The sequence below is a fragment of the Lytechinus pictus genome, chromosome 13 (genome assembly GCF_037042905.1).
Source record: "Lytechinus pictus isolate F3 Inbred chromosome 13, Lp3.0, whole genome shotgun sequence".
NCBI lineage: Eukaryota > Metazoa > Echinodermata > Echinoidea > Temnopleuroida > Toxopneustidae > Lytechinus > Lytechinus pictus.
In genome coordinates this window covers 7439920-7464821 of record NC_087257.1, presented here as the reverse complement: position 1 = coordinate 7464821, position 24902 = coordinate 7439920, and the positions used below count along the sequence as shown (strand labels likewise).

The window sequence follows — 24902 nt, the reverse complement described above, 5'->3', positions numbered from 1 at the left end:
AGGTCATCGAACAGCATTTTTACAAATTTAGATCAAATCGAAATTCCCTCCCAAATGTGGATCAAATTTAGAAAAATTTTCATTCCGGCTGGTTCTGCTTGATTCCGAATAAGTGTGACGGGGGCTTAAATGTTGGCATGTTAAATGATAGTCTTACACAAGAATAATGTAAATTTATTGACTGCTGCGTATTTATTACCGGCCAGACGATTTGTAGAAGAGGAGTTTTAAAATGTGAGGTAGTCCATCATTTTTTGTTCCCATGTTCTAATTCGTGTTGTCATTTCCTCTTTCCAGAAACAACACTGATGAGAGAGACTCAACTCCGAAATACATGGCTCCCTGCAAGTCACGGTACTCATAAGGAACCAACTGACGACAAGGTTATCACGTTTGTAAAGCAAAGGGGTTATACGACCGATGTAAGAAAGATAAATATCAAGTGGGATCTCACTGACCTATTTGAAGAAAAATCCTAATTCGTGATAAACTTGCCGATTTCTTTACTTCAGTGGCGCACTTCCGGAGAACAGTCCCCGCTGAAAAGCTAAACAAATTGATGTCGTTTTGGCGGTCTTTTTGCTCAAAGAGTGAGGATGGACGTCTATATGCCCCGGCAGGAGATCTTATCAGAACTGCATCAACATGAATATTGTGGAACTTGAAACGCAAGTTTATGGCCCAAACTCACAAAAAGTGGAGGGAATTATTAAACTCCCGCCTCACTGAAATTAGCACATTTATTTCCCAATGTGCGCTCGTACAATTAGTATGCTTAGGTCATATTAAAAGTGCGCAAACTCATAAAACCTAGGTGGAGGTTAAAGACAAGCGAAAGTAGTTGATCTCGAATTGCTTAAGCCAATAAACTTTGTCAAATCATGAAATGTATTAAGTCTTAAAAAAAAAAAACTTTATACTGTAGATCGTCACACAGAAAGGCACATCCGTGACATGCGGGACAATGGGTCAGATGCATACAAAGTACCAATTAATGGCTCTTGCTAGGCTTTTGCTTGGCATTTGCTTGGCATCTGCTTGATTCCGCATACATAGAAATGAGCAAGCATTTGATTTTGCTAGTAAGTTCAAGCAATCACTAATTGACTGTTGGCATTTTATTCATGACTAAGCTATTGCCAACAAGCGTATGCATATAAAGCGAACATTCTTGCTTGGTTTTTTTTTTCAAGCTTCGTCAGAGCAGCTTGCGCGTTTGCTTGATCTGGGCGTTCCTGTTTTTTTAGTCATATTTATGCACCTGATAGAGAACCCTAAAGTGTACCGTAGCCTACATGTACATGTTTTCTTCCTGATAAGTGCAAACCAAATGTGAAATATCTAAATTTATTAGTTTTTAACTTAATTAGACACCACGTCTGAGGAAAAGATGTTACATGAGAGAAGCGGTATTTTGCACTGTCACACTTTTGCATTCGATTCTCGCTTTCGTTCTGTGAGTCGTGTCCGCACCAGCGCGGCGTGACGTCGCTATTGTTCGAACCGCGAGCAATTTTTTTCTCAAGGCAAGACAACTGTTTACGCACAATCAAAGAGTTATGCACACGAAACAAAGCAATTGCTAATTCATGATCTTCTGCTTGGCTAGCAATTGCTGGCCAGGAAATACTAACTTTTATGCATCTGACCCATTGTTCAAACCACTAGCAATTGATTTCCGAAGGCAAGAAAACGGTTAAGGCACTAGCAAGGAGTAATGAATATGAAATAAAGTAATTGCTGAGGCATGATCTTTTGCTCGCCTAGCTATTGCTTGTGCTTGAAGCAAGTGCTTCCCAGCAATTGCTACTTTTTTATGCATCTGATCCATTGTATTATTATTGCTAAGAAAAAGATTCGACATTTTGCTCGAATCCCATGCTATTTTGCTAGTTTCTCAGCAATAACGCAATTTCTTCCACAATCCCCTGTCATAGGTTTTATATATAAACAGACCGACACTTGGGTTGTTATTCCATTGGATTCTTTACGAAGTCATTTCGAAATCGTTACAACTGGAACTTATTTTTCACACTTCATTATTAATTTCGGCCAGTAAACAATAATTGGCTTCGTGATGATACTAAAGATTCATACGTTTTGGCCTTTCCAGTAAAACATGATTTACATTTTTTAATTAAGTTGTATGTTTCTTATTTTTACTGTGCTCTTTCCCAATTCATCGATGGTGAAGGCAATCATCTATTTATACTTCCTGGACAATTATGAATGATTTGAGAGCCAAATGAGCTGAAATATAATATCTCTACTGTTAGTGATTTATGTAACAATTGGCTATCTATACTTAAACCACAACTTTAAACCTGAGTTTAAGTTTAACCCGACTTCAGAATACGGGCCTTTGTGTATTGTTTATGTCGACTAGTGTTAGTTATAAGTAGAATTAGCAATTATTCGGTGTTGTGTGAACTGATTTATTTAGGTTATATTTAGAAAATATGTGAACATAGTATAATAAATGTGAATATCGAAAGTTTGAAGAGTTAAGTAATCGAATCGAATCCCCCCCCCCCCCTGGTATGGAATCATGTTCAGTTTGTGTACTCTTTAAACAAGCCTAATTTACAGGCACAATTCAGAGCCATTCTGTAAATAATTATAACATTAAATGGACTGCAAATTCAAAGAACGGGTCAATTACAAAAAATACCAAAAATGTGTAAGGTTACATACCCAATATACAAAATTTCTGTATTGTTACAAAATGTAAGATACATCTGGACCCCGTCTTACAAAGAGTTATGATTGATCCAATCAATCTCAACTGTATGGAAATCCATCCATACCATAATTTTTTCTACTGGAAATTCTCCTTAGCAAGCAAAGAGAATCTCACTGAATCTTCAAGAGAATGATGAATGCATGAATGTACATCATATCTATAAAATATTTTGAACCAATTTGCATTTTAGATGTTGACGTTGCTGGCCGTCCATGTAATTGATCGTATCAATCGCAACCCTTTGTACTCTTTTGAAATATTTTAAGGAGAAATGTTATAATAGTGTAGTGTAGAATATAACATTTGGTAGAAAAACTTTATTCTACACTATTGTACGTGATGCTGAGTTCAGTACATTGCGACGGGACCAAAGTCATTGCAGACGCTATAGAGCCCTTTATTGATGGTTATTTTTATTGTATAATTGCTAGGAATTTTATATCTTGATTATGATTTTTCTTTTCATCTTCCTCTTTTGCAACACCATATATTAAGACGTAGATTAATGAAGTTATTGAATATTTCATTTCACATTGCATAGCCACGCGATTGTTGAAAGAGAGAGAGAGAGAAGGTGATGATAAGGAGAAAATGGCTCGTTCGGTCCTCACCCCCCCCCCCCCCACATGTCTACTCCGTACAGCTCCGAGCTCGAATTTCCAAAAAGGACACTTATAATCAGCCAGGACTTCTCAAACAAAGATGACAAAGGATAAACGGTATTTTGGCTAATAAGGCCTAATAATTATAACGCACACAAATCAAGCTCAATTATAGTCTGGATATCGCTGGTAAAAAATGGGGGGGGGGGTGATATTGTCAGGGGGAGCCTTACAAGGAGTAGATATGGAAGAGACTGTTCCCTTTGAAATAACAGGGGAGAAGGAAAGCATATAGGGGACAGTAAAGACCGTATAAAACTGTTGTTAAGTAACGTTATAGCACCCCTACATTTTATTGCTTAATCAAAACAAAATATCAAAGATTAGCCAACAAAAATGACAAGGACCATTTTTTTAACATGTATCAAACTATCAGAGATGGAGTTAAAAAAAATAATTAGGGGTTTTTCTCAATACTACGCTTTCTAGAACATAGAGAATCTTCATGACGTAGAAATCAGTCTTTGTCGAAAATTGGTGAATCAAAACAGCAGCTTCGACATAACAAACGAAATAATTTGCAATTTATCGTTAGCTCCAAAACTTGAAAAGATCTGCTCTCCCGGTTCACCATTTCTCGACAAAGACCTTAGAGCTGATCCCCGGGAGCTGATCATACTGCGATTTGACGGGCATTTTCAATGTATTTACTTACGTTCTTGAATCCGTTCCCATTGTAATTGCGAAAATTTGCTAATAACATTCGGAACGTGGTATCATCAGGATTGGAAGGAGTTAAGGTGGTTCTTTCACCGCATCCAACTTCTCCTTTAGTACGCAGACGAGAGATTTGTTTACTTACAATTTCCCGCTTAGACGACCAGCATATGCAACTACTTTACACATTCAAGTTGTCTTGTTTACATATCCTCTTCCACATCGTGTGTTTACTGCTGCGTCCTAATTGAAATGGAGTTCAATCGGTACGCACGTATATATGTTGAACATGACTGAACCATACGTACACTTGAAATCAGATTATTGCACTATGTGTGATTTTGACCACACTCTGAACTTAACCATCACTTCAGCACGGAGGGTCAGGTGGATTCGAGCGTGTAACACAGAACATATGAATATTTCACGTGACTTGTTCTCAACCTGCACTTCACCATTGTTATACCGAATCTACATAACACCAGCAGCACTCCTCAACGTCATAACATCAACCCACCCAGTGCAGTTGGGAACATTACCAGACCAACATCATGGGCGGAACACGTCTGCTTCGATGGAAGCTCCTAGGAGTGGCAGGACTAACATTCTGTATGGCCTGGTGCCTCCTACAGATGGCTTCTGAACACCAGGAACAGATGTGGAAACGCATTTTGGCAGGTAAGAACCTACTTCTTCCAAGAAAACTAGCTGCAGAAATAGTGTAATCAGAAGTTTCAAGAAAGTGGCTGATACTATATGCTTGTTTGACTAGATGCTTAAAACCAGAACGGGGACATATATCCTTTATTACTTTAATTTCATTTATGTGTTTATAAACCCCACAAAAAAGTTCTGCAACTCAAAGATTGGGGGACGATATGTTTTTGTTTGTATTAATGGTGAAACTGGTATCAATGGAAAGCTTTATTATTCCTCTTTACATTGATTTGCATTTTTTTACGATAAAGGAAACAAAAATACATACAATACAAACAAAGAAATAGACTTGTGAATGAGAGAAATGTGCAATTACCCTAAATAAAGGGCAAATAAAGAAATGAAATGTTGCAAAATTCACTGTTTTCTAACCAATCTCCTTTTTTTTATAGAATTTTGCCCAGGATGCAGGTGACAATGAATTGTTGGGTGTCTTCATTAGTGTATCATTAAGGTTTATGTTGTTGAATTGAAGAGTTGTGTATCGACTGTTTGCATGGTGAAGTGTTAGCTTGAAGTGAAAGCTTTCATAATTTATAAATGTTCAACAACAATGAAACCAACATTCTCATCTTTTATAAATTCAACATCTTTAAACTTTTTGAAATGACGGGGTTCAGCATTCAACACTACCATCCCACACACGTTGCTCAAATCGGACCCTAAACACGTAGTGTTAGGGCAAAATTCTTTATAAAGTATTTTAGTCTTTTTATACTCTCGCAAATTGGACCGTAAACACGTACTTTTCCCAGCGAAATATAAACCCTTTTTTCATTAGTACTTTTGACTCCCTTAATCCGTTACGTACGTCATAACGTGCCCTATCTTGAAAAAAAATAGATATTTTTACGTGTATTGGGGGTCACGCATGGTATCCAATCGAGTTGCAGAAACTTTTTTGAGGGGTTTAGCTAATCATCATCTTAATGATTTTCTTGAAATCATAAAAAACTAAAGCAAAACAAACTGACTATGATGTACCTTGCAAATATATATACATTTATATTGAATCGATGCAGCGTGTCCCTTCTAAAGTTCTTGATATATTTCCCTAGTTATAAAGTTGCTGTATGGAGCCTCTATGGTTAAGTGTCATTTTATCCCTAACTCGTTCGCGTGAGTACCAACTCGTTTTCTTGACTGATATAAACTCGTTCACTTGACTTATTGTTCGCTCCACGCATTCTTGCGTTCCCACGATCAATAGATAAAGTCGAGGGACCTAGTTATGAAGACGAGGGAAGAAAATATAAGTTGTGGGAATGAATTAGGACAAACAAAATTGTCACGTCACCCTTGGCATGCTTGGGCTCTGTAGCCATGTAACCTCAAACAGTAGCATAATGAGTCAATAAATAATAATAGATAAAAACTTTGAGGGAGCACTATACATGTATAGACGTTAGAGCAAAATTTCAAGAGAGTCACGAGCGAACAAAAATGTTGACACTTTTACAATATAAATCAAACGTAGTGATATGTTTTTACACGATATTAAGAAAGTGATATCAAACTGACTCTCCCTTTCTTCCATGCTGCTTGCTCGTGAAACCTTTAGGGTGTAGCTTGCTACTGTTTGAGTTCCTTTTTTGTTGTAATCAACTTCGCATACCATGAACGTTCTAATATCTTTTCTCTATTTGGCATCGCGCTGTAATTCATGATAGTTTACCTGAACCTGACAATTGTCTAAAACATAATTCTCATTACTGATTATTACCGAAGCTTTATAAGGCCAGGTCCTCCACATTATAACGTCGATTTGTACAAAATAGAAAATAAATCTTTACCCAGTTTAAATAAACAACCGTTTATTTTGTACAATGGTTGTTTTACCCAAATCATGGTATACACACTCAGTATTTCCATTCTTGAAATATTGTTATAAGAAATACATCGTTTCCAATGTTTCATTCCTTTTTCCTGTATGTTTTGCATAATATTCTGGTGAATACCAAGGTTCTTCATTATTGCTTCAAAAGTTCATGAAATCACTCTTAGGGAAGGAAATAGTATACAAAAAAGGAAATTCATTATCATGACTAGGGCTGCATTTTGATATACTTTGCGGTGTTTAACCATTTGTTAACTGTAATATAACGAGTTCGCATTTCTTCAGTACACGATAATTACTGCCAAGTGACTGCATGTTTATGGAGTCTAAAAAACAAATTTCCGATAAAAATTAATGAAAGGAAATTCTTCAACATGACTATGAGCTTGTTGCCATGGTAGTGTACTTTAGAACGGGATTCTTTATTAAGTGATTATTAATTGATTTCTCCTATTTTTCATACACGGGAGTCTATTTCAGCGTCAGATGATCTCCCATGCCCCCCCCCCCCCCCCCTTAAAAGGCAACAACAACAAAAAGCAAACAAATATAATCAAAAGTGATTTTCGGGAGTAAATTCATATGATTCGTATGTAAATCTTCAACATATATCAAAAAGAATAACAGGGAAAACGTCAGAATATTCAGATAGGGACGGGCTGGCACGACGACATACAGGTACAGCAACATTTGACCTCAATTGAATTCAATAAATATTTTAGCGTTCTACGACCACGAACTCTATTGTCATGCTTTTCTTCCTTCTTTCGACACTTTACTACCCCCCCCCCCCTCCTCCTCCCCCAATTTCTCACTCCTCGACAAATCATTGGGTTGGTAGTCGACCCCTGTCCCCTTTATTGTGGCGCAGCCCTTTAACATATTTCATTAGATGAAGACAAGACCACGATTACACACTACATTGCAATAGTGCGTCCCGGTAGTGCGCATTGCTCTGATAAAAACGTAGGGCAAATATGAAGTGTGAATTGAAAATGCTATACTCTGCAATACAAATTCTGTTAAAATTGGAATTCGAAGAAAAACTTTATTTAACGTTGATGCACAGATTGTTCACAATCGTCCTCTGTCAATTAACACAGACGCAGAGCAAATATTTGTTTTGGGTTTTCGTAACTACATTACAATAGGCTTTGTGCCAAAATTAAAGAAGCGATTCGAGTAAAGTGCATGCACTCCAATTTTTAATGTCTATATATAGCATAATTTCTTCGGTCTTTCTTCTGTCTTGCGCAACACATCCTTTATTACGAAGACCTCTTTGTGTGAAAGCTTTGCATTTGTTCAGTAATCATATTTGCATCCGTATGATTTCTTTTGTTCTCTTTTTCTTTCATGTAATACATATATGTACGCATATAAGAATAAGTCTACTATACTTTCTTCATTTCCAAGGGGGATCCACACTTTACAAGCTTTGCTTTTTAGTGGATCCCCCTCATTTCCATTTATGCTCTATATTATACTGTTTTTTCTGGGTTTTTTTTACGAAGTAAGAATGCCCTTCTGTAAAATTGTACTTGATTTGTATTACTTTATATTACTTTGTATTATGTTTTGAATGGAAATGAAATAAAAGAATTTAATTGAATTGAATAATTATGTTTTAATGTTTTAATGTGTCATTTGATTGCCATATAATTGTAGCAGTAGCAATAATAACGTCATATTTACCCAGGGTTCTGTTCAATAAAAAGTAGTCTCCCAGATCGGGCCCTGCTTACATGATGAAGTTACAATTACCCCTGATTTAGCTGGGCTGTCTCGGTGCCCAAGCATTCGTGGAATTCCTACCGGGTACCCATTTATTGCCACTGGGTTGAGAGTGGCAAATGTAGACGAACGCCTTTTTTAATTGCTTGAAAGGGATGAGATGAATAAAGGTTTAAGATTTCTGCTACAATATTGCTTACTTGGCAGTCTGGGCATCAACAATAAATTTGACCTCATTCTTCTTGACCAATATAACCGCCGAGATGATATGATTTTGCTCCAACTTTGGGTGTCATTTGCCATGCAGACTCAGATTTCAGGCAATGTTTCGCTTAAGAATTAAAGCAGATTACTCAACTTTGAATAAATGAGCAATGGAAATCATATCACAAAATGAACACGTATATAGTGTTCGGGATTGGCCTGAATACGTGTGACATTGAATTTGCGTGTGACATGAATCAATATCATATGGAGGCCACAGGAACAACCAAGAGAAATGCAATGCTTTAACACTGCTCGGTTTGTAAGTGTTATTGGAAAGGTCAAAACCACTTATCTATCATGTCTGTTATTTTGATCACTCCAAAATGTCTTCGGATTTTATAATTTGCTCATAAACTGCTATAGAATACAGGACATTATTATTATTTTTTAATAATTATGTCTGCATTTAAGTTCTTTATTATCATCCAGTTACATACTGATTGGAATTTTTATTATTTTTTGCGGAAGGGTGGGTGGGCGCTGTCATATTTTTTTTTTCAAATAGAGTGTTGCTTTCTTTAGTCAAAAGTACAAATTAATTAGCACCACAATCTTATTCAATTTTCCTTTAAGGATTTTACGTCTTACACACCAAGTTTATTACAGAATGTATTCATAAGTTGAAATAATTCATTGGTTTTGTTATTCTCGCAGTTTCCCATAACAATGCATCATAAAATTATCCTCGAGAGAATGTGTGCCTTATTATCACCACTGTCGTCATCATCATTACCACCATCATCTTCGTTCGTCATCATTATAATTTTCATTATATTGCCATGCGCGGAGATTTCATGGGGTTCTATTAATCCCTCGGCCATTCTCTATAGGGGAGGGGTGAAATTATTTTATAGAACCATGATCGAACTAAACCAGCTTGTAAATGAGGTGTTTTCCTACAAAAATTGTGATATCACTATTTCTAACGCAACATTGTTCATTTTTGGCTTCTCTATAGTCGGACCATTTTCCCATTTGTAAATTTAGTTCTGTCCAGGAAGTTTATAACAATATCCTTTTTCCGAGTGGGGCCTTACTTGTTTACACCTGAGGCTTGTTTTTATAAGAAATAGGAAAAGCGTTTTCTCTTACCATCCTGACCTGGGAAATTCATAAAAAATACGAGGAAAAACCGAATTCAATACAAAATGACTGAGAGAGCGAGTATCAGTTGTAACAACAATATCATTGGAAGTTTTAAAACGATTAAAATGTAGCTTTATGATAAGGTTGTTTTTTTTATACAACGTAAAATCATGGATTATCGTTAATCCTCAACCCCTTACACCTTGCGCAAATTTGGTTCGATTCTTCCCTCTGACGTGATATTGGCAAATAAGGGAAAGGTGATATTCAAATTTGATAGAAACCAATTACAGGTCCCCACCATGCAATGAAATATGAAACCCATAGGCCGGTATTCTGAAGTCAGGTTTGATTTAGACCATGGTCTAACTCTGTGCTAAAATTATGGAAAGCCAAACATGTCAAAATTTTCTCCTTCCATTGCATGTTTATTATGCTTACTGTGCTCTTTCCTAACTCGTGAATGGTGAAGAAAGTTATCTTATCTATCTTTCCAAAACAATTGAGAATGATTTTAGCGAAAAATGAGCTGGTACATTTATATTATATTGTTAAAGATTTATGCAACTATTGGCTGTCCATATTAAAACCACAACTTTAAACCAGATTTTAAATTAAACCCGACCTGAGAATACAGGCCAAAAGGTTTTACTTTATTTTCTCAGGATGGGGATGGTTTATTTTCTAATGTATTTCTTTACGTTTTACGTATCTAATGCATTCCACTGCTCTATAAACAGCAAGAACTGTGGTGTTAACCGGTTTAAATAGAGGACCACACCACTTATTTTACACCGGTGTTATATTGACAGTGTTAGTTTAACACCTATATAGGTGTTATTACAACACATTTGGTTGTTGCATTTACACTCTTTGGTGTTACGTTCAATCTCTGGGGTGTAGTTTTAACACCTCAGGGTGTGGTCCTCTATTAACACCAACTGGTGTCAGTTTTAACACCACGGTTTTACAGGGTAGTTTTAGCAGTTAACTTCTCTGCTATTTATGTGTTCATGAACGAATACAGATTCAAAAATACACAATAACATTTCTTCGCATCCTATGCCAAAACATGACGTAAACTGCTCATGACTTGCACCCGGGGTGGGGATGTCGGGGGGGGGGGGGCACTGAGCAGTGGGCACTTTTATAGTGTATCTTTATCACTTTGACATGTTTGATGTTTCCTTAAAAAGGGGATGTTTTCAGCTTCAAATACTGTTTTCGGCGTTTTGAGTACTTTAACTAGGCAAACTTTTTTTGTTTTACTTCTAGGGATTTAAGTCACCTATCCTTGGCTTTTGTGACGATACGGGTTTTAGGCCATCTTAGAGGTATTTTTTTCCGAAATAAGGTAGATTACTTTCATTCACGTTCATTTCCAAATGTGTGGACGCGCGTGGGTATAGCTCAAATTTTGGAGCAAAATATGTGTGAAAAGGCTTCAATGCAAGTTAATTTTAATGTAACTGCATAGTATTTTTCTCTTTTCCAGGCTTGTTTGGTGTTCCGAGTATCTTGGTGACCGTTCTATCACTTTGGATGTCAACATTGCACATATCCCACGGACATGGGCTTGTCTCATCCTACCTCCATATTACCATTATATCAATCCTTTTTGTGACCCGTTTCCCTGTGGTTTGGAAGTGCAAGAAGGCCTGGAAGAACCCCAGGAAATCACAGGAAGAATATCTGAAAGACATCATCAAGGCAAATGCGCAATCCGAATACTCAAAAGACTTTGGACTCTTTTCAGTAACATCTTTGGCGGACTTGAGGAAGAAACATACATTAACCGACTACGAACGGTACAGGCCATACGTAGATCGTTTGGAGAAAGGTGAAACAGGTTTGTTGGCAGGTGACCCTGTTATACGGTTCGCGCTCACCTCCGGAACCACAGGAAAAGCTAAGATGGTGCCGTACACTGAAGCCTATCAAAAGAATCTCTTCAAGTGGGCATTTGGAATACACTTCGATGTCAGGGCGAACTGTTTCGGTCATGACGGTCTCCAACGAGAGCTGTACATGTATACAGCACCAAAGGTAAGGCATTCAGAAGGCGGCGTCTTGATGGCCCCTGCATCAGTAATGACTAAGACCTTAAAACGACTCTTGTTTTTGTACTCAACACCTGCAGTTGGTTACGACATCAGTGATCCTATTGATTCCGTTTATGTCCATCTTCTTTTCGGGCTCCGTGATCCAAACCTTCGTAGCATCAACGCCAATTTCACTTCAAACCTGATGTCAGCAATGCGAATGGTTGAGCAACAATGGCCCGAGTTTGTTCGAGACATTGAACTTGGAACCGTGACGACAACCAATGTTCCACCTGACATTCATAGAGCACTTGTAAAGGAGCTTGGAGGAGGGGATAAGGCTAGAGCTACAGAATTGAAGAAGGAGTTCCAGAAGGGTTTCGAAGGCATCATGAAGAGGGTCTGGCCACACATGAGATATGTTCAAGCAATCGATTCAATAGGCCTCAAGGATGCTCTCCTGAAATCATATGCGAAAGGTTCTGATTTACTCTTATAATGTACTCTCATCGTCGCTATAATTCATGCCTAATATCTATGAAATTATATTTATATAAAAAAAGAAAATTTTTCATCTAGGTTCGAGAAATCCCCCGAAAACAAACAGAAAATAAAACTTTAAAAATGTTTTCATGATATGGATCGATCATGTAAACTCTGTCATTTTCTGAAATATCACGATCATGATCTATAACCAAGACTTGTTCCCCTATTTTTAAAATAGAACTTCATTTTTCATATGTATCCATCTCTACAATAGTAATTCGTCTTGAGTTTATAATTTTGTCTTTTCAATTTTTATACAGGTTTGACGCTGTATGGTGGGGTGTTTGGTGCTTCCGAGGGTTTCTTCGGGTTTAACCTCTGGCCAAAGTCATCGGGCAAAGATGAATTTGTTCTGTTGCCAGGCACAGCAATCTACGAATTTATTCCACAGGATAATATGCAAGTGCTTACGAACAACCATGAGTTTATTTTAAATATGTTCATAAATAACGCACTTCCGTAATCATTCCCGTGATTTTTGTGGTTCCACAGGGCAACCTTGTCGACCCACTAATTATTTTACTCTTTACACCAGTTCATTGTCCGAAATCATTCAATCCCACCAATGTGTTGAGCGTGTCTGTGCTGATGAAACAAACATTTATATTGCAATTAAGCTATATTTTAGCAGCTTTGATGTCATTCAGGAATGGTATATACAGGACAACGAACGAAATCTGAAATACATGTAATCCTCTTATCTTCCAGCGTCAGAAGCACTGCGTTTATCTCCAAATTAACCACTAATGTTTATCTGAACTCTGAAGGGTAGTGATTGTGAACTTATGTGATGAATGGCTATAATCTTTTCTCTTACATCCACTTAAATGGGCAATAATGTGTAAAGTTTTGCTGCGAGACTCGTTTCTCACCAATGAAAAAAAGTATTAAAAAAGAGAAAGAAATACGAGCGTGTTCTTACTTTCCTACTGTTTTTTTGTAAATTAAAGGCCAAACCTAACGGTGAATCAGTGTTTGTCTCAAACAGTAAGCAAGTATCTTACGTGCATTATAAGTAGGATAAGATCTTGATTGCAATTTTTTTCTGTCATCAGTATCACAGTGAAGAAGGGAAAAAGATATGACAAACCTTGGGTGAATCTGTGGGTAACGTCGGAATTTGTAGACAGGGGTTAGATTAAATTTCACATAACAAAAGAGAGGCCTTTCCACAAAGATAGACCGACATTTGCAAAACCTGTTTCTCCATACCTTATGATCTGTGAATGTACATGCTTTTTTTTAATAATGTGGAATCGTCCAATGCTAGGAGTCCACTGGGCCGTCGCCAGTTGGCGCCAATGCAAAGCAGCTGTGGCTCCCAGTGTCTCCAAAAAGGTGTCTAGTGACGTACAGTGGCTCAAACGCTGCCTCCCAACTAAAGCGTGGTGGTGCGTAACGGCGCCAAAATTGAATTTGGCAAGATGAAAATTTCGCGTAACGGCACAAACAATGAAATTTGGCGCCGTTACGCGCCACCATGCGCCAGCTGGGAGGCAGTTGGGTCGCTGCACGCCACTGGGCTTCTTTTTTTTTGGCGACAATTGGCGCCACAGCCGCTTCGCATTGGCGCGAAGTGGCGCAAACTGCCCAGTTGACTACTAGCATTAGTAGCCCTATAGTTGTTCCGATCGACTCTCGCCTTGTAATCAAAATGGCCATGAGTTGTGTTTGTTTGCCAAACCCCATCATCACTTATTCCATACAATGCTTTGTTCCAGAACTGAAGATCAACCGGAGACTTTCTTTATTGATGAGCTCCAAGTTGGTGGCATTTACGAGGTCGTCATTACTCAAGTGTTCGGTTTCTACAGGTTTAGATATGGTGACGTCATCCGAGTCCGGCGATTTCACTTCAATGCTCCCGTTGTGGAATTCATGTACAGGTATTTCATTTCCTGTCTTTGTTTCATTGATGTACATGTAGCTATCAGAGAACCCATCAGAATAGAAAATATGCTGAGAAAAATAATGTGCGTTGTTTCCTCTCACAAAATGTGTAATTTGGATAGCAGTAAAATTAAAAGAAATTTTGTATGGTACCAACTGAAGCCCTGAAAAGGAATGAATGATGCAGATGGTGAATAAATTTATTCACAGTCTTTACATTCAAGAGATATTGTAAATATTGCTCACTTATTGCAAGATTTTTTTTTTTTTTTTTTTTTGCTTTTAAATATTTCGATTATCCTTAGCGGTGATGTTATCTATATTCAATAAATGACCTTTAACTTTATTTTCAACTTTTTCGTTTATTGATTTATTCAACTTCAATTGCGCAGTCATATGTATCCATTTATTCATTCGTCAATTCATCGCAGCTGTCATCATGAAGATGGTCTCCTTCAGGAGAGCTTTCGACATGTAAAGAATATAATAATGTCCGGGTCCACGTAACATGAAGCTATAGCGGGTTTTGGCAATCGCGACGGGAACAAAATAATTCTACAACAAAGAAAATCTAGTGAAAATGCCCGTCAAATCACAATGGACGGCTGAGAGGCCTTTGTCGGAAATCATGGTGAACCGAGACTGCCGATCGCCGTAAGATTCTGAGCTTACGAAAAATGCAAATATGCCGAATATCCACAGTCCCGGACGAAACTTCCGTTTTGACTCACTGATTTTTGACAAAGACTGTTTTGTCATGAAGGGCTTTTCACAATATATTTTTTATGTTGCAGAATCCGTTCCCGTTGCAATAGCGAAAATTGCCTATCAGCGATTAATCATGGGATTATTTCTACAAAATCTTGTATTGATTAGTGTGTATGATCAATACAAGAAGTCAGCCCCACGATCAATCAATATGCTTTTTGTTACGGAACCCTGAACTCAACCAATGGCACAATACTTTGGCATGTTGGGATTGATTAACGACTGTTAATTCATTTCCGTTGTCCAGGTCAGGTCAAATCCTCAATGTGCATGCAGAGAAACTTGACCAACATACTGTGAAGACTGCTATGGATGCTGCCGTGGGCCACTGGCCCGGTGTTTCCCTTGAGGAATATGCTGTAGCTGAGAGTACTCTCCTTGATCAACTAGGTAAGAAGTGTTTCCCGATCAGAGTGTTCCAAAAATATCCTCAGACATCACGATCGAGATAATAGGCTATTGAACAGCATTCAAACTTGTGTGATTTCTTAGTCTTATGTGTTAACTTTAAGGTCAATTCCACAATCAAATCAAGTTGATTTGAATACCAGCCAACCGCCTATCAAGCACAGCAGTGAAAACCCCTTCAAAATCCGTCGTAAAACAAGAAAGTTATGATTTTTTCAGGTTTTGCTTGATTTCACAAACGGCGATGACCGATCGGGTAAAATGTGGATAGAATTTAACACGTCTTCTCATTAACCAGTTGCATAATTATCATTCTCCTCATGTAGTGAAGACTGATGCTGATCATAGACCGTACTATGTGGTATTTCTTGAGCTGCTTCCTCCCCCGGAGAGAGATTCTATGGACAGCATCAAACTGGAAAAGGTAATATTCTAACGGGAATCTCGTACCATCATTCATTGATTTATCGGATTTTTTGTATTCACTCTTTTATTTCAAAGCACATACAGTGGTATCGATAAAACTTAACTGATTTTCCTAATGGTTGTTTAAGGTGCCTGACTATACACTTAGTCTGGGGTTCGATCCGCAGCCACGGCACTAATGAGCAAGGCAATTAATCAACATTGCACTTTTAACCTACATTCAATTAAACGGAAATGCTATACTCATTCTTGGAAACTATGTGAGCACTTTTTAAAAAATATCTTTGAATTTTAATAAATGAAATACAATTTAAAAGGAAGGTTAGTGTCGTACAGGGAATTGAACCCCGGTCTTTTGCAAAGCCATATCATATTTTTATGCGATATCAGTACATGTATAGCCTTCCAGATCCATTCTTACTTTTGAGGAACAATGATTGTTACTGAAACATATGACAGAGCCATGTTCCCGATTATGTTTACCAGCATTTTGTTTTAAAGGCTTAAGATTCAGCTTTTCCACATTCGTAACCGTTTTTGTAAATCTGAGTCGATATTAAAGAATCCTGTCTGTCGCCGATTTCAGAAGGTCTTTGTCGAAAATTTGAAAAAAAAACCGGGACAGGTCATTGTCGTAAGTTTCGGAGCTGACAAAAACTTTTAAATATGCTGTTTGTCCAGAGTCACGGACCAGGGGCGGGTCCAGGATTTTCCAAGGGGGGGGGATTCGTATTGGAAAACGTAGACAACCCTATAAAAAAGTTTTCACTACCAAATCGAGGTCATTTGTTCTTGGAAAACTTCGACAAGGAAAAAATAACAAAGAAATAAAGGTCTTCACTACTAAATCGAGGTCCAAGTTCCAAGAAAAATGTAAAAAATAGCCATAAAAAGATAGAACACAAAATCTAAAAAAAAGGGTCCGCACTTCCAATATGCATAACATCGTCCACTAGAAAAGTTGTTGGCGTCTCTCAAGGGGGGGGGGTACGCGCCGGATGTGCCCCCCCCCCCTCTGGATCCGCCACTGTCACGGACGGTTCTGTTGTTTCTATTCACCAATTTTCGACAAAGACTGCTTTATCATAAAGGCCTTTGCAATTAGATTCTCTACGTTCCAGAAAGCATCTGTGTAGTTATTGCAAAAAAAACTCCTCAATAAAATGGTCATCACAACAAATCTGCCAGTGATGGACAATAAAGGAAATCTGGAGATTTCCAATGAATATTTTTGATCAATGATGAACTATTTTTGGTAGGTTGACGAGGAGCTCTGCCATCATTCCTTCACGTACAACTCGTTCCGCGAAAAGGGAGCCATAGCCCCTCCCTTGGTGCACATCGTGAAACCCGGCACATTTGTTCGTCTGCACACTTTTATCCTGAATAACAGCACGACATCTGCCAACCAGTACAAAGTCCCGCGGAAACTGCGCACGAAGGAAACCCTCCAACTCATGCTGGATAACTCCATTTATCATCGTGAAGAGAATGCAAATTCCAAGTGAAAACAGTCAGGAAAGGCTTGTATCATTCGAATAAACAGTTTTAACATTCTGGTTTGTCTTCCAACTACAATTCCTGCCATATCTGTAATGTGCCATATCTGTATATCTTCCATATCTGTTCTTAATACAGGGTTTTGAATTATCAATCAATAAAGAATCAAATCGAGTTTAAAATCTTAGAGTTGTCATTGTAAGTTTTAAACCAATGAAAAAGACTACTTCTTAGAACTCGCGGCCAGGTGTTCATATGCCCAAGATACACATACGTCGAAAGTGGACCGAGGCCGGCCCCATAGACGCGTCGACATATGTTATCAGCTCACTACTTTTGATTGCCGGACTGGACGGAGTCCACCTGAAAGGCGGCAATTACGACTGTAGCGAACAATTATTGCTATTAAACAAACAATAGAAAATGTTGACTAGAAAAGATGGGCACATGTGTCACTTCAATAGGCGAAGTGGATAAATAATCTAAAAGCGATTTTAGTCTTCTTCTGGCGTATGTGTAACGTCACCCATTGCATGCTTGAGGCCAGATCGAAAGCCGGCGTTGGAGGAGGCTTCAAACCAGACGCATGTGTAATTCGGGCCATAGTTTTACAGAACACTTTCAGTAAACATTGCATTCTAGATGATAACGTCTCCAGTTGAGGTTGATTTGATCTGGTGGACAGGTTTTTCAGTGTCTTGATTGTGTGAATTAAAAAGAGAATAAGCACCGATGGAAAGGTGACGGACAAACCATATCTCCCGCCGTGGCTGAGTCAATTGTGTCCTATAAAGCGTTGCGATTGATTCGATCAACCTCAGTTGTATGGAAATCCATCAATGTCAATTTCTTTTACAGGAAATTTGCAAATGTCTATTTACAAATGTCCTTTGTAAATAAAGAGAAGCACACTGAATTTTCAAGAAACCAATGTATAGATATTCATCGTATCTGGAAAATATTTTTAACAAACATGTATTTTAGATATTGACGTTACTGGCTTTCCATAGTTGTGGTTTATGGGATCTTTCGCAACTCTTTGTAAGACGGGGCGCAGGAAACGCTGTGACTTTGTATGTTCTATCAGGACGTCTGTTAGCACATTGTTAGCGTTGAAAACGTTTCTGTGCGATCGGTACGGGCTATGCTGAACTGAGTGACGGTGAAATACTTCAATTTATTTGATAGTTCAGAAGACCAGAAGTGTCCTTTACACTAAATAACAAGTTGTCCATAATATCAGGAAGAGTTATCAATTTCGGTCCCAACATTGATTATGATTGACTATGAAAGCGATCTTACCAATCGCTTTTACATAAGTTTTAATGTATAAAGATAAGAAGTATCCTTTTTTTTTTTTTTTTATAAATCACCTTTTATTCATAAAAAAGGGAATCAATTACAATAATGGGCCCATGTTACCAGTTCTAAACGAACGTAATACAGGGCAACATAAATTGAATACAGTAAAGATATACATAAACAAACATAAAACAAGATATAATAATTATTTACATATCAAACGCGTCAATTCAATTCATAGCAAAATTTATACTTAAAGTAGTGAGAAGGTGGAAGGAGGGGATGTGCTGTCCCGTGGTTTAACTTAGGTTGTTCTTATTTTAAAATGAGGTCATCGTACTAACATATGGAATTACAAAAATATATAAATTATGCAATTATGAATATATGAACAGATAAAGTGTAAATTCACATAGGTAGGCCTAAATCTTGAGTTTATATTTTGTATATGTAACAGGTGTGATATATTAAAGTATATGATATATTACAGTCTGGCATACATAAATGAAACAAGAATGGTTGGAATGGGGAAGAATGAGGAAGCAAGGGCTGATGGAAAAGAAATGGTGTGGAATAGGTTGGAAAGAAGAGAAGAAATAGGAAAAGGGGAGAAGGGAATATAGATAGAGAGGTAGAGAGGGGGTGAAGTATAAGGGGAAAGGAATCAGCCCTTACGCCATAATAATCTGTGGCAAAAAGAAGCTGCTGAAAACTGCTTATTTAATAAAAGAGAGCCAATGGAGTAAATTAGAAAATCAAAAAGGGGCCTAAGCTTTCGATCCTAGCAGAATCTTCGTCGGACTAATAATACTAATAATAATCTGAACAGCATAATATTGACGGAAAAATGAGCAAATAATTATCTTTAGATGTACAACAATCATATTGGGGAAATTCAAAATGAGTCAGTGAAGAAGTGTCATGTCGGTCCACTGTGGTTCACTCTTTGCATTGTAGATCACGTATGAACCAATTAGTGCTAGTTTACTCATTGTAAGGATAACATCTTTGTATTTCCTTGAACCGACGTGGTGTAGAATTGTCTTAATTTGCTGTTTATTGTCTCTGGTAACCACCCCTCTACTTCCGACTTCAAAAAATACCAGATGCGACTCAATTCTTAGATATGATGTCCCTATTCAGCTGAACGTACCTCACCTCCTTACGTTCTCTCGCCTTACGAATATTAGGTTCAAAAGGAACTGTCAACTCAATGAGTACAATCTTTGGAGGGGTAGATTCTGGGAAAAAGAGAGTTATATCTGGTTTCTCTGTGGTGACTATGACATTAGAAGGGATTGTACCACCATTAATTCTCATCCCTGGGAGGTCAGCATACAAATCAAGTCTTATGCCATTGCTTTCTGCACAACTTTTCAATTCCTTTGCAAGGTAACCTAACACGCTATTGTGTCGGTATGTAAATCTGCCTTGAGTAAGGACAACAGTGCACATATTTAAAATATGGACCAAAGAGCCGGTACAATTGCATAGACAACATTTTTCATTCATCTTTTTACCCCATAACTTGAGATTTTGGGGAGTTGGAAGGCTATCGATTGCAGCCCTCGAGGCAAAACTTAGGACACCTCTGGGTAAACCATACATAATTGTTTTCCACGTAAGATCGCTTTTTTCTACTTCTAACAAATGTAATAAGATACCCTGTTTTGCGAGCTTCTGTAAACGCTCTGACCAGTTATCGTTTTTCTCTTTCACGATTACATTTTTAATTGCCCTTTTCATTGATTTCCATTGTTGTGAATCATCATTATTCGTATCCCTTGCTGTTTCCATCATTTTCATTGATACTTTAACGCCAAATTTCTTGTTTTTACTAGACCATTTACTTTCCCTTTCTATTTTCGACTCTACTGCATGCCTTACCTTTGGATCACCTTTGGTCAAGGTAGAGGCAAAAGACAATGTATGACACTCAAGATACAACTCTGATAATGTTTTTATATTCAATCCCTTTGATGCGTACAATATGGAAGGCGTTGCACCGTGACTGGGAATTTTCAGCCATTTTTTCAGCATTCTAGTCTGAATAGAATCAAGCGAGGTGAGTTGTGTATCAGTCAAGTTGTGTACAGTTAACAAATATCTGAGAGAAGGTAAGGCATACTGAGTGAACACACGTATTTTGCATTCAGTTCATAGCAAAAATTATTACATTTGATAAGAAAGGTAGCATTTTATTCGGGAACAACAAAGTAAATCCTAAGAGTCATCATGAATTCCTGTGTCATTTTATAATCTTGATCTAATATCTTTTTGTCTAATGCGAGAGTTTATGACGATTTTATTCCCTATATCACTTAAACCGTCAATGCGTGTCTGACGTGTGGATTCCTATCGGAATGTTTGAGTTGAAAACCTTAAGGGGGTATCTCACATTGTCGGTTAAATGGCGGTTCACGGCGGTTTTCCCCCGGAAGTTGGATGCAATTAGAGCCCTTAATTCGGACAATTCGCTTTCAGTGGGTCACATTGTTTCTTATTTCTGTTTTAATTGTGACTGCCAAAAAACCAATATGCAAATTGAACATGAATTCGCCATTTGGAAATTTCTTATTCGTTCAAATTTTTGTTAAATTATTGTATGCTCTAACTTCAAATCTAAATTCACAAATTTGATTCAAGTTATCAGTTGATTATCAAATTAACATTATTCCCAAGAATTTTTCTAATAACATGTTTACATGCATTTTGTTTATTACTCTATTATATCCTGTTTATAACTACCTATTATTTTCATTATTCATATTATTTGTTGATCTCTTTGTTACCAGGGCCACAATGAAGACCACCAAATTGGTGATGTGTGCCACCCTCTATAATTTTCAGAAATAAAATATATATATCTAGGTCGGCTGACTAGAGCGTATCGGTCCTTGCTAACATGCTGGACAATGCATGCAAGAAGATCCGATCTGAAAATACCAAGGTCAGTACTTAGAGAAGAGGGAAAGGTAATGCTACATTAATAATCAAAATGAAGTTTCGGGCGTCGATTGCATAAAATCGGATGAAAATAAACAGAGCATGGAAAGGCATTTGGCGTTATGAAAAATAACTGTAAATTTATTTATTTATTTATTTATTTCGGTATTAAAAAACATTGCACATAGCAGCCTTACGGCTGAATTGCGTACAATTTAAAAAAATGGTTGATATATTCAATACACATACAATAGTTGATCAAAATAAGATATTGACAAATGATTTTACTAGATAAAGTTTTTATAACATAATTCAATACGGTTGCTTTGGGATGTATATGGCATGCCATCTTTCATATAATTTATGTACCCCATGCAAACCAATCACCTCTGCTGCAATATTATACTGTATGATCACAGCAGAGGCAGCCAGCTGGCTTGCATGAATTAGGGCATTTTCGGTGCAAGTATAGAAGGATACAAAGTTTAAGGTCATATCATTCATACAATATGAGTGGAAATGGAAATATTGTTTTGTATCGACAAAACACTGATAAATTGCATTAGCAAACATGATAACGACTAGCGGGATGTCCAGCTTGAAATATATAAAAGGGTAAAAAGAAAATTGTGTCCAAGAACATCCAAGATTTATCATTTTAGCATAATTTATAAAAAAACATCTATAAGTAGTATAAGTCACTTTGTTGCTAATCTTTTAATTTCATTTCCTACATGTACTGCCAACTAAGCAATCAATTATTCATATAATTTATTATTTGGTATTATTTAGCCAGTTATTCAGATTTTGGGTTTGAGTAGCCTCACAATGAGTGGCAGTGTGCTCTTTTTATAGCGCTCGGTTTTGCACTTAATTTCAGAGTATTTCCCAGCATTCCGCAGGTTATGGGAGGTGCTAATGGCTCTGGTAGGAGGGAGCCAGTGATGGAATGGGGATGTCTCCTTTGTAAGGTTACTTGCTAGTTTCCCTTCTCTCTTCCAATGTTGGGAGGTGAAGAACAGTGAGGGCATCATCATAACTGATGTACCTTTGGCCAAGCATGAGGCGACACGCATGATTCTGAATTCTCTCTATCAATTTTTTTCTCTTTCTGCGTTAGGCCAGAATGCCAAACCGGGGAGCAGTATTCGAGTTTCGGGCGCACATATGAACAATATACTACTTTAAAATCCTCAAGTGGTAGCCGAAATCCTTTCAGGATCCGCATCATGTGTAGCCTCATGCTTGCTGCCTTGACCATTTCTGTAACATGGTATGACCATTTTAAGTCATCTCGTACGAACACACCTAAAAGTTTAACAAGATGGACTTCACCTAGTTCATGATCATCAATTTTTACTTTTGGGACACGTGTTGGGTTTCTAATAAACTGAACGTTCATTACAACACATTTCCTAGGGTTCAGTTTCATGCAGTTGTCTTTGGTACATTTCTCAAGTTCACTTACTTCTTCTTGGATTTTTGGTTGGTCCGTTGAATTCCTACATTCGAGCAGGGGGAGGTCGTCGACGTATTTCCAATATTGTTGGTCGCTATCCTTGAACAAGTCGTTGATCATGCAGATGAAGATTATCGGTCCAAGTCGAGTGCCCTGCGGAGTACCTGCCGAAATCTCCATCCAATCAGAGATAACATACACTCTGCTTTCGGTTGGAGAGGAAATTAGAGATCCAAGCCACCAATGACGGAGATGGAGATGCTCCCATATCAAGCAGTTTCCTAACAGCTAGCCCATGATCTATCCTGTCGAAGGCTTTGCTGAAGTCCATAGCCACCAGAGTTGAGACCGTTGGGGTTTATCGGCATTCTTTAGTATATCTATCAAATAATGTGCAGTTGAATGGCCTTTCCTGTTGCCGAACTGTGACTTATCAATCGTCTTGCCCACCAACCACTTCGCAATTAAAAAAAAAGGCGAAAAGCGAACTGAATCACTATGACCCGCAAGTCTCTCCTCCTGATATAACTGATTGGGGGGAGTGCAGGTGGACCACCGGGGTTTCCCCCATACTCTTATACGAATAGTGCAGTGGGTTCTTAACGTGCAAAGGTGGTGACTCTCCTCTACACGGGGCCTCCATTTAACGTCCTATCCTTGGGACGGAGTGTTTTCCATTGTAACAGAGCCTGCATCTATGAAACATGGGAGAGACGTTTACACACAACGCACTGGCTTCAGTCATCCGCCCGGGGTGGACTCGAACCCACGATCTTTGGTTCGACAGGCAGACGCGTTACCGACTGAGCCAACAACGCTCTCTTGTTTAAGCAGCGCCATTATATTCAAATTTATCTCAAATATTCTCAGCGTTGCATACCCCCCCCCCCCCCCAACAAAAAAATTGATTGATCTAGACGTTTTCGGCTACATTAAGTGTATTACTTTGGGTTTTCAATTGAACGAACTTGATTTCTCCAAAATGTTGTGAAATTTATGTTTAGGATATTGATTATCATTATTGTGTGTTCTGTGATGTGAAATTAATTCTCTACTTGGTATACTCACCGACGCAGGTAACTCAATTTTTCCATAATATGTCCACAAATGTCAAAGCTCCACTGAAGTTCGGAGCGAATATCCAGTAGATATTTAACTAAAGTTACTAAACGAAGGAGGACGCGATCAACTTCGAGCTAGTTCTTGTTAACTGGCGGATGATCAATAAATAACAGCGAAAGTCCAAAGTTATTGCACAATCCGATGAAAATTAAACTTGTCGTATCATCTTGTCCGTATAAATAACGAATGAAGATTTTACTATGCACACAATGAACGAATGATATAATCTACATGTATATGTGTCGACAGACACAAATATGACCAAATATGAAAAGCCAGTTATTTGCATGTATGTCGTGCAATCAAGAAGTTTACTCCTCGAGATCACAAGAAGAAGTGGGGCAAATCAAGCCAAACCTTGAAATAAAATGATTGGTTGAACCAAAGTTTATTGTCCATTCAATAACAAAAGCTGTAATTCGTCGGTAGTTTGTACAGAAAGTAAATGGTTCGGTGTTCAGAAAATCAATTCGGCGTGCAAGGTTTGGAATGCGCTTACGCGTAAAAAGTACAAAAAGTACCACAAAACAGAAAATATGTGTTCGCTTACAAAAATATGCGAAAACATGCGCTTTACAAAAGTGAATGGACTTTCAAAAAAAAAAGTTTTATGCGATGTGGAGTTGGTACACTTTCTACGTAAAACTACATTATTCACTAAAATGATATTAATATCATAATTATGTATCATCTGCAGCATTAGGTTAGTACTAGAGTATTGTATTCGTTAAGTAAGGTTAAATGTAAGTTTTGCTAAAGATCTTTGTAGATTCATGTCTAAATTTCTTCT

The 24902-nt window shown here is 37.8% G+C and overlaps 1 protein-coding gene across 1 annotated transcript; it reads left to right on the top strand.

Annotated features, from left to right (window-relative positions):
* The first annotated feature begins 4083 nt into the window (after nucleotides 1-4083).
* On the top strand, nucleotides 4084-17465 carry LOC129274464 (uncharacterized). Its single transcript, XM_064108246.1, has 7 exons — nucleotides 4084-4740; nucleotides 11199-12224; nucleotides 12552-12690; nucleotides 14013-14177; nucleotides 15197-15339; nucleotides 15684-15781; nucleotides 17043-17465. The coding sequence occupies exons 1-7, from the start codon at nucleotides 4614-4616 to the stop codon at nucleotides 17289-17291; spliced, it is 1947 nt and encodes a 648-aa protein (XP_063964316.1). The 5' UTR covers nucleotides 4084-4613; the 3' UTR covers nucleotides 17292-17465.
* Nucleotides 17466-24902: the final 7437 nt, after the last annotated feature.

Coding starts and splice junctions, on each gene's coding strand:
- LOC129274464 (XM_064108246.1), top strand. CDS start 4,614: ATGGGCGGAACACGTCTGCTTCGATGGAAGCTCCTAGGAGTGGCAGGA. Junction 12,225..12,551: donor CCTGAAATCATATGCGAAAG/GTTCTGATTTAC, acceptor ATTTTTATACAG/GTTTGACGCTGTATGGTGGG. Junction 15,340..15,683: donor TACTCTCCTTGATCAACTAG/GTAAGAAGTGTT, acceptor CTCCTCATGTAG/TGAAGACTGATGCTGATCAT.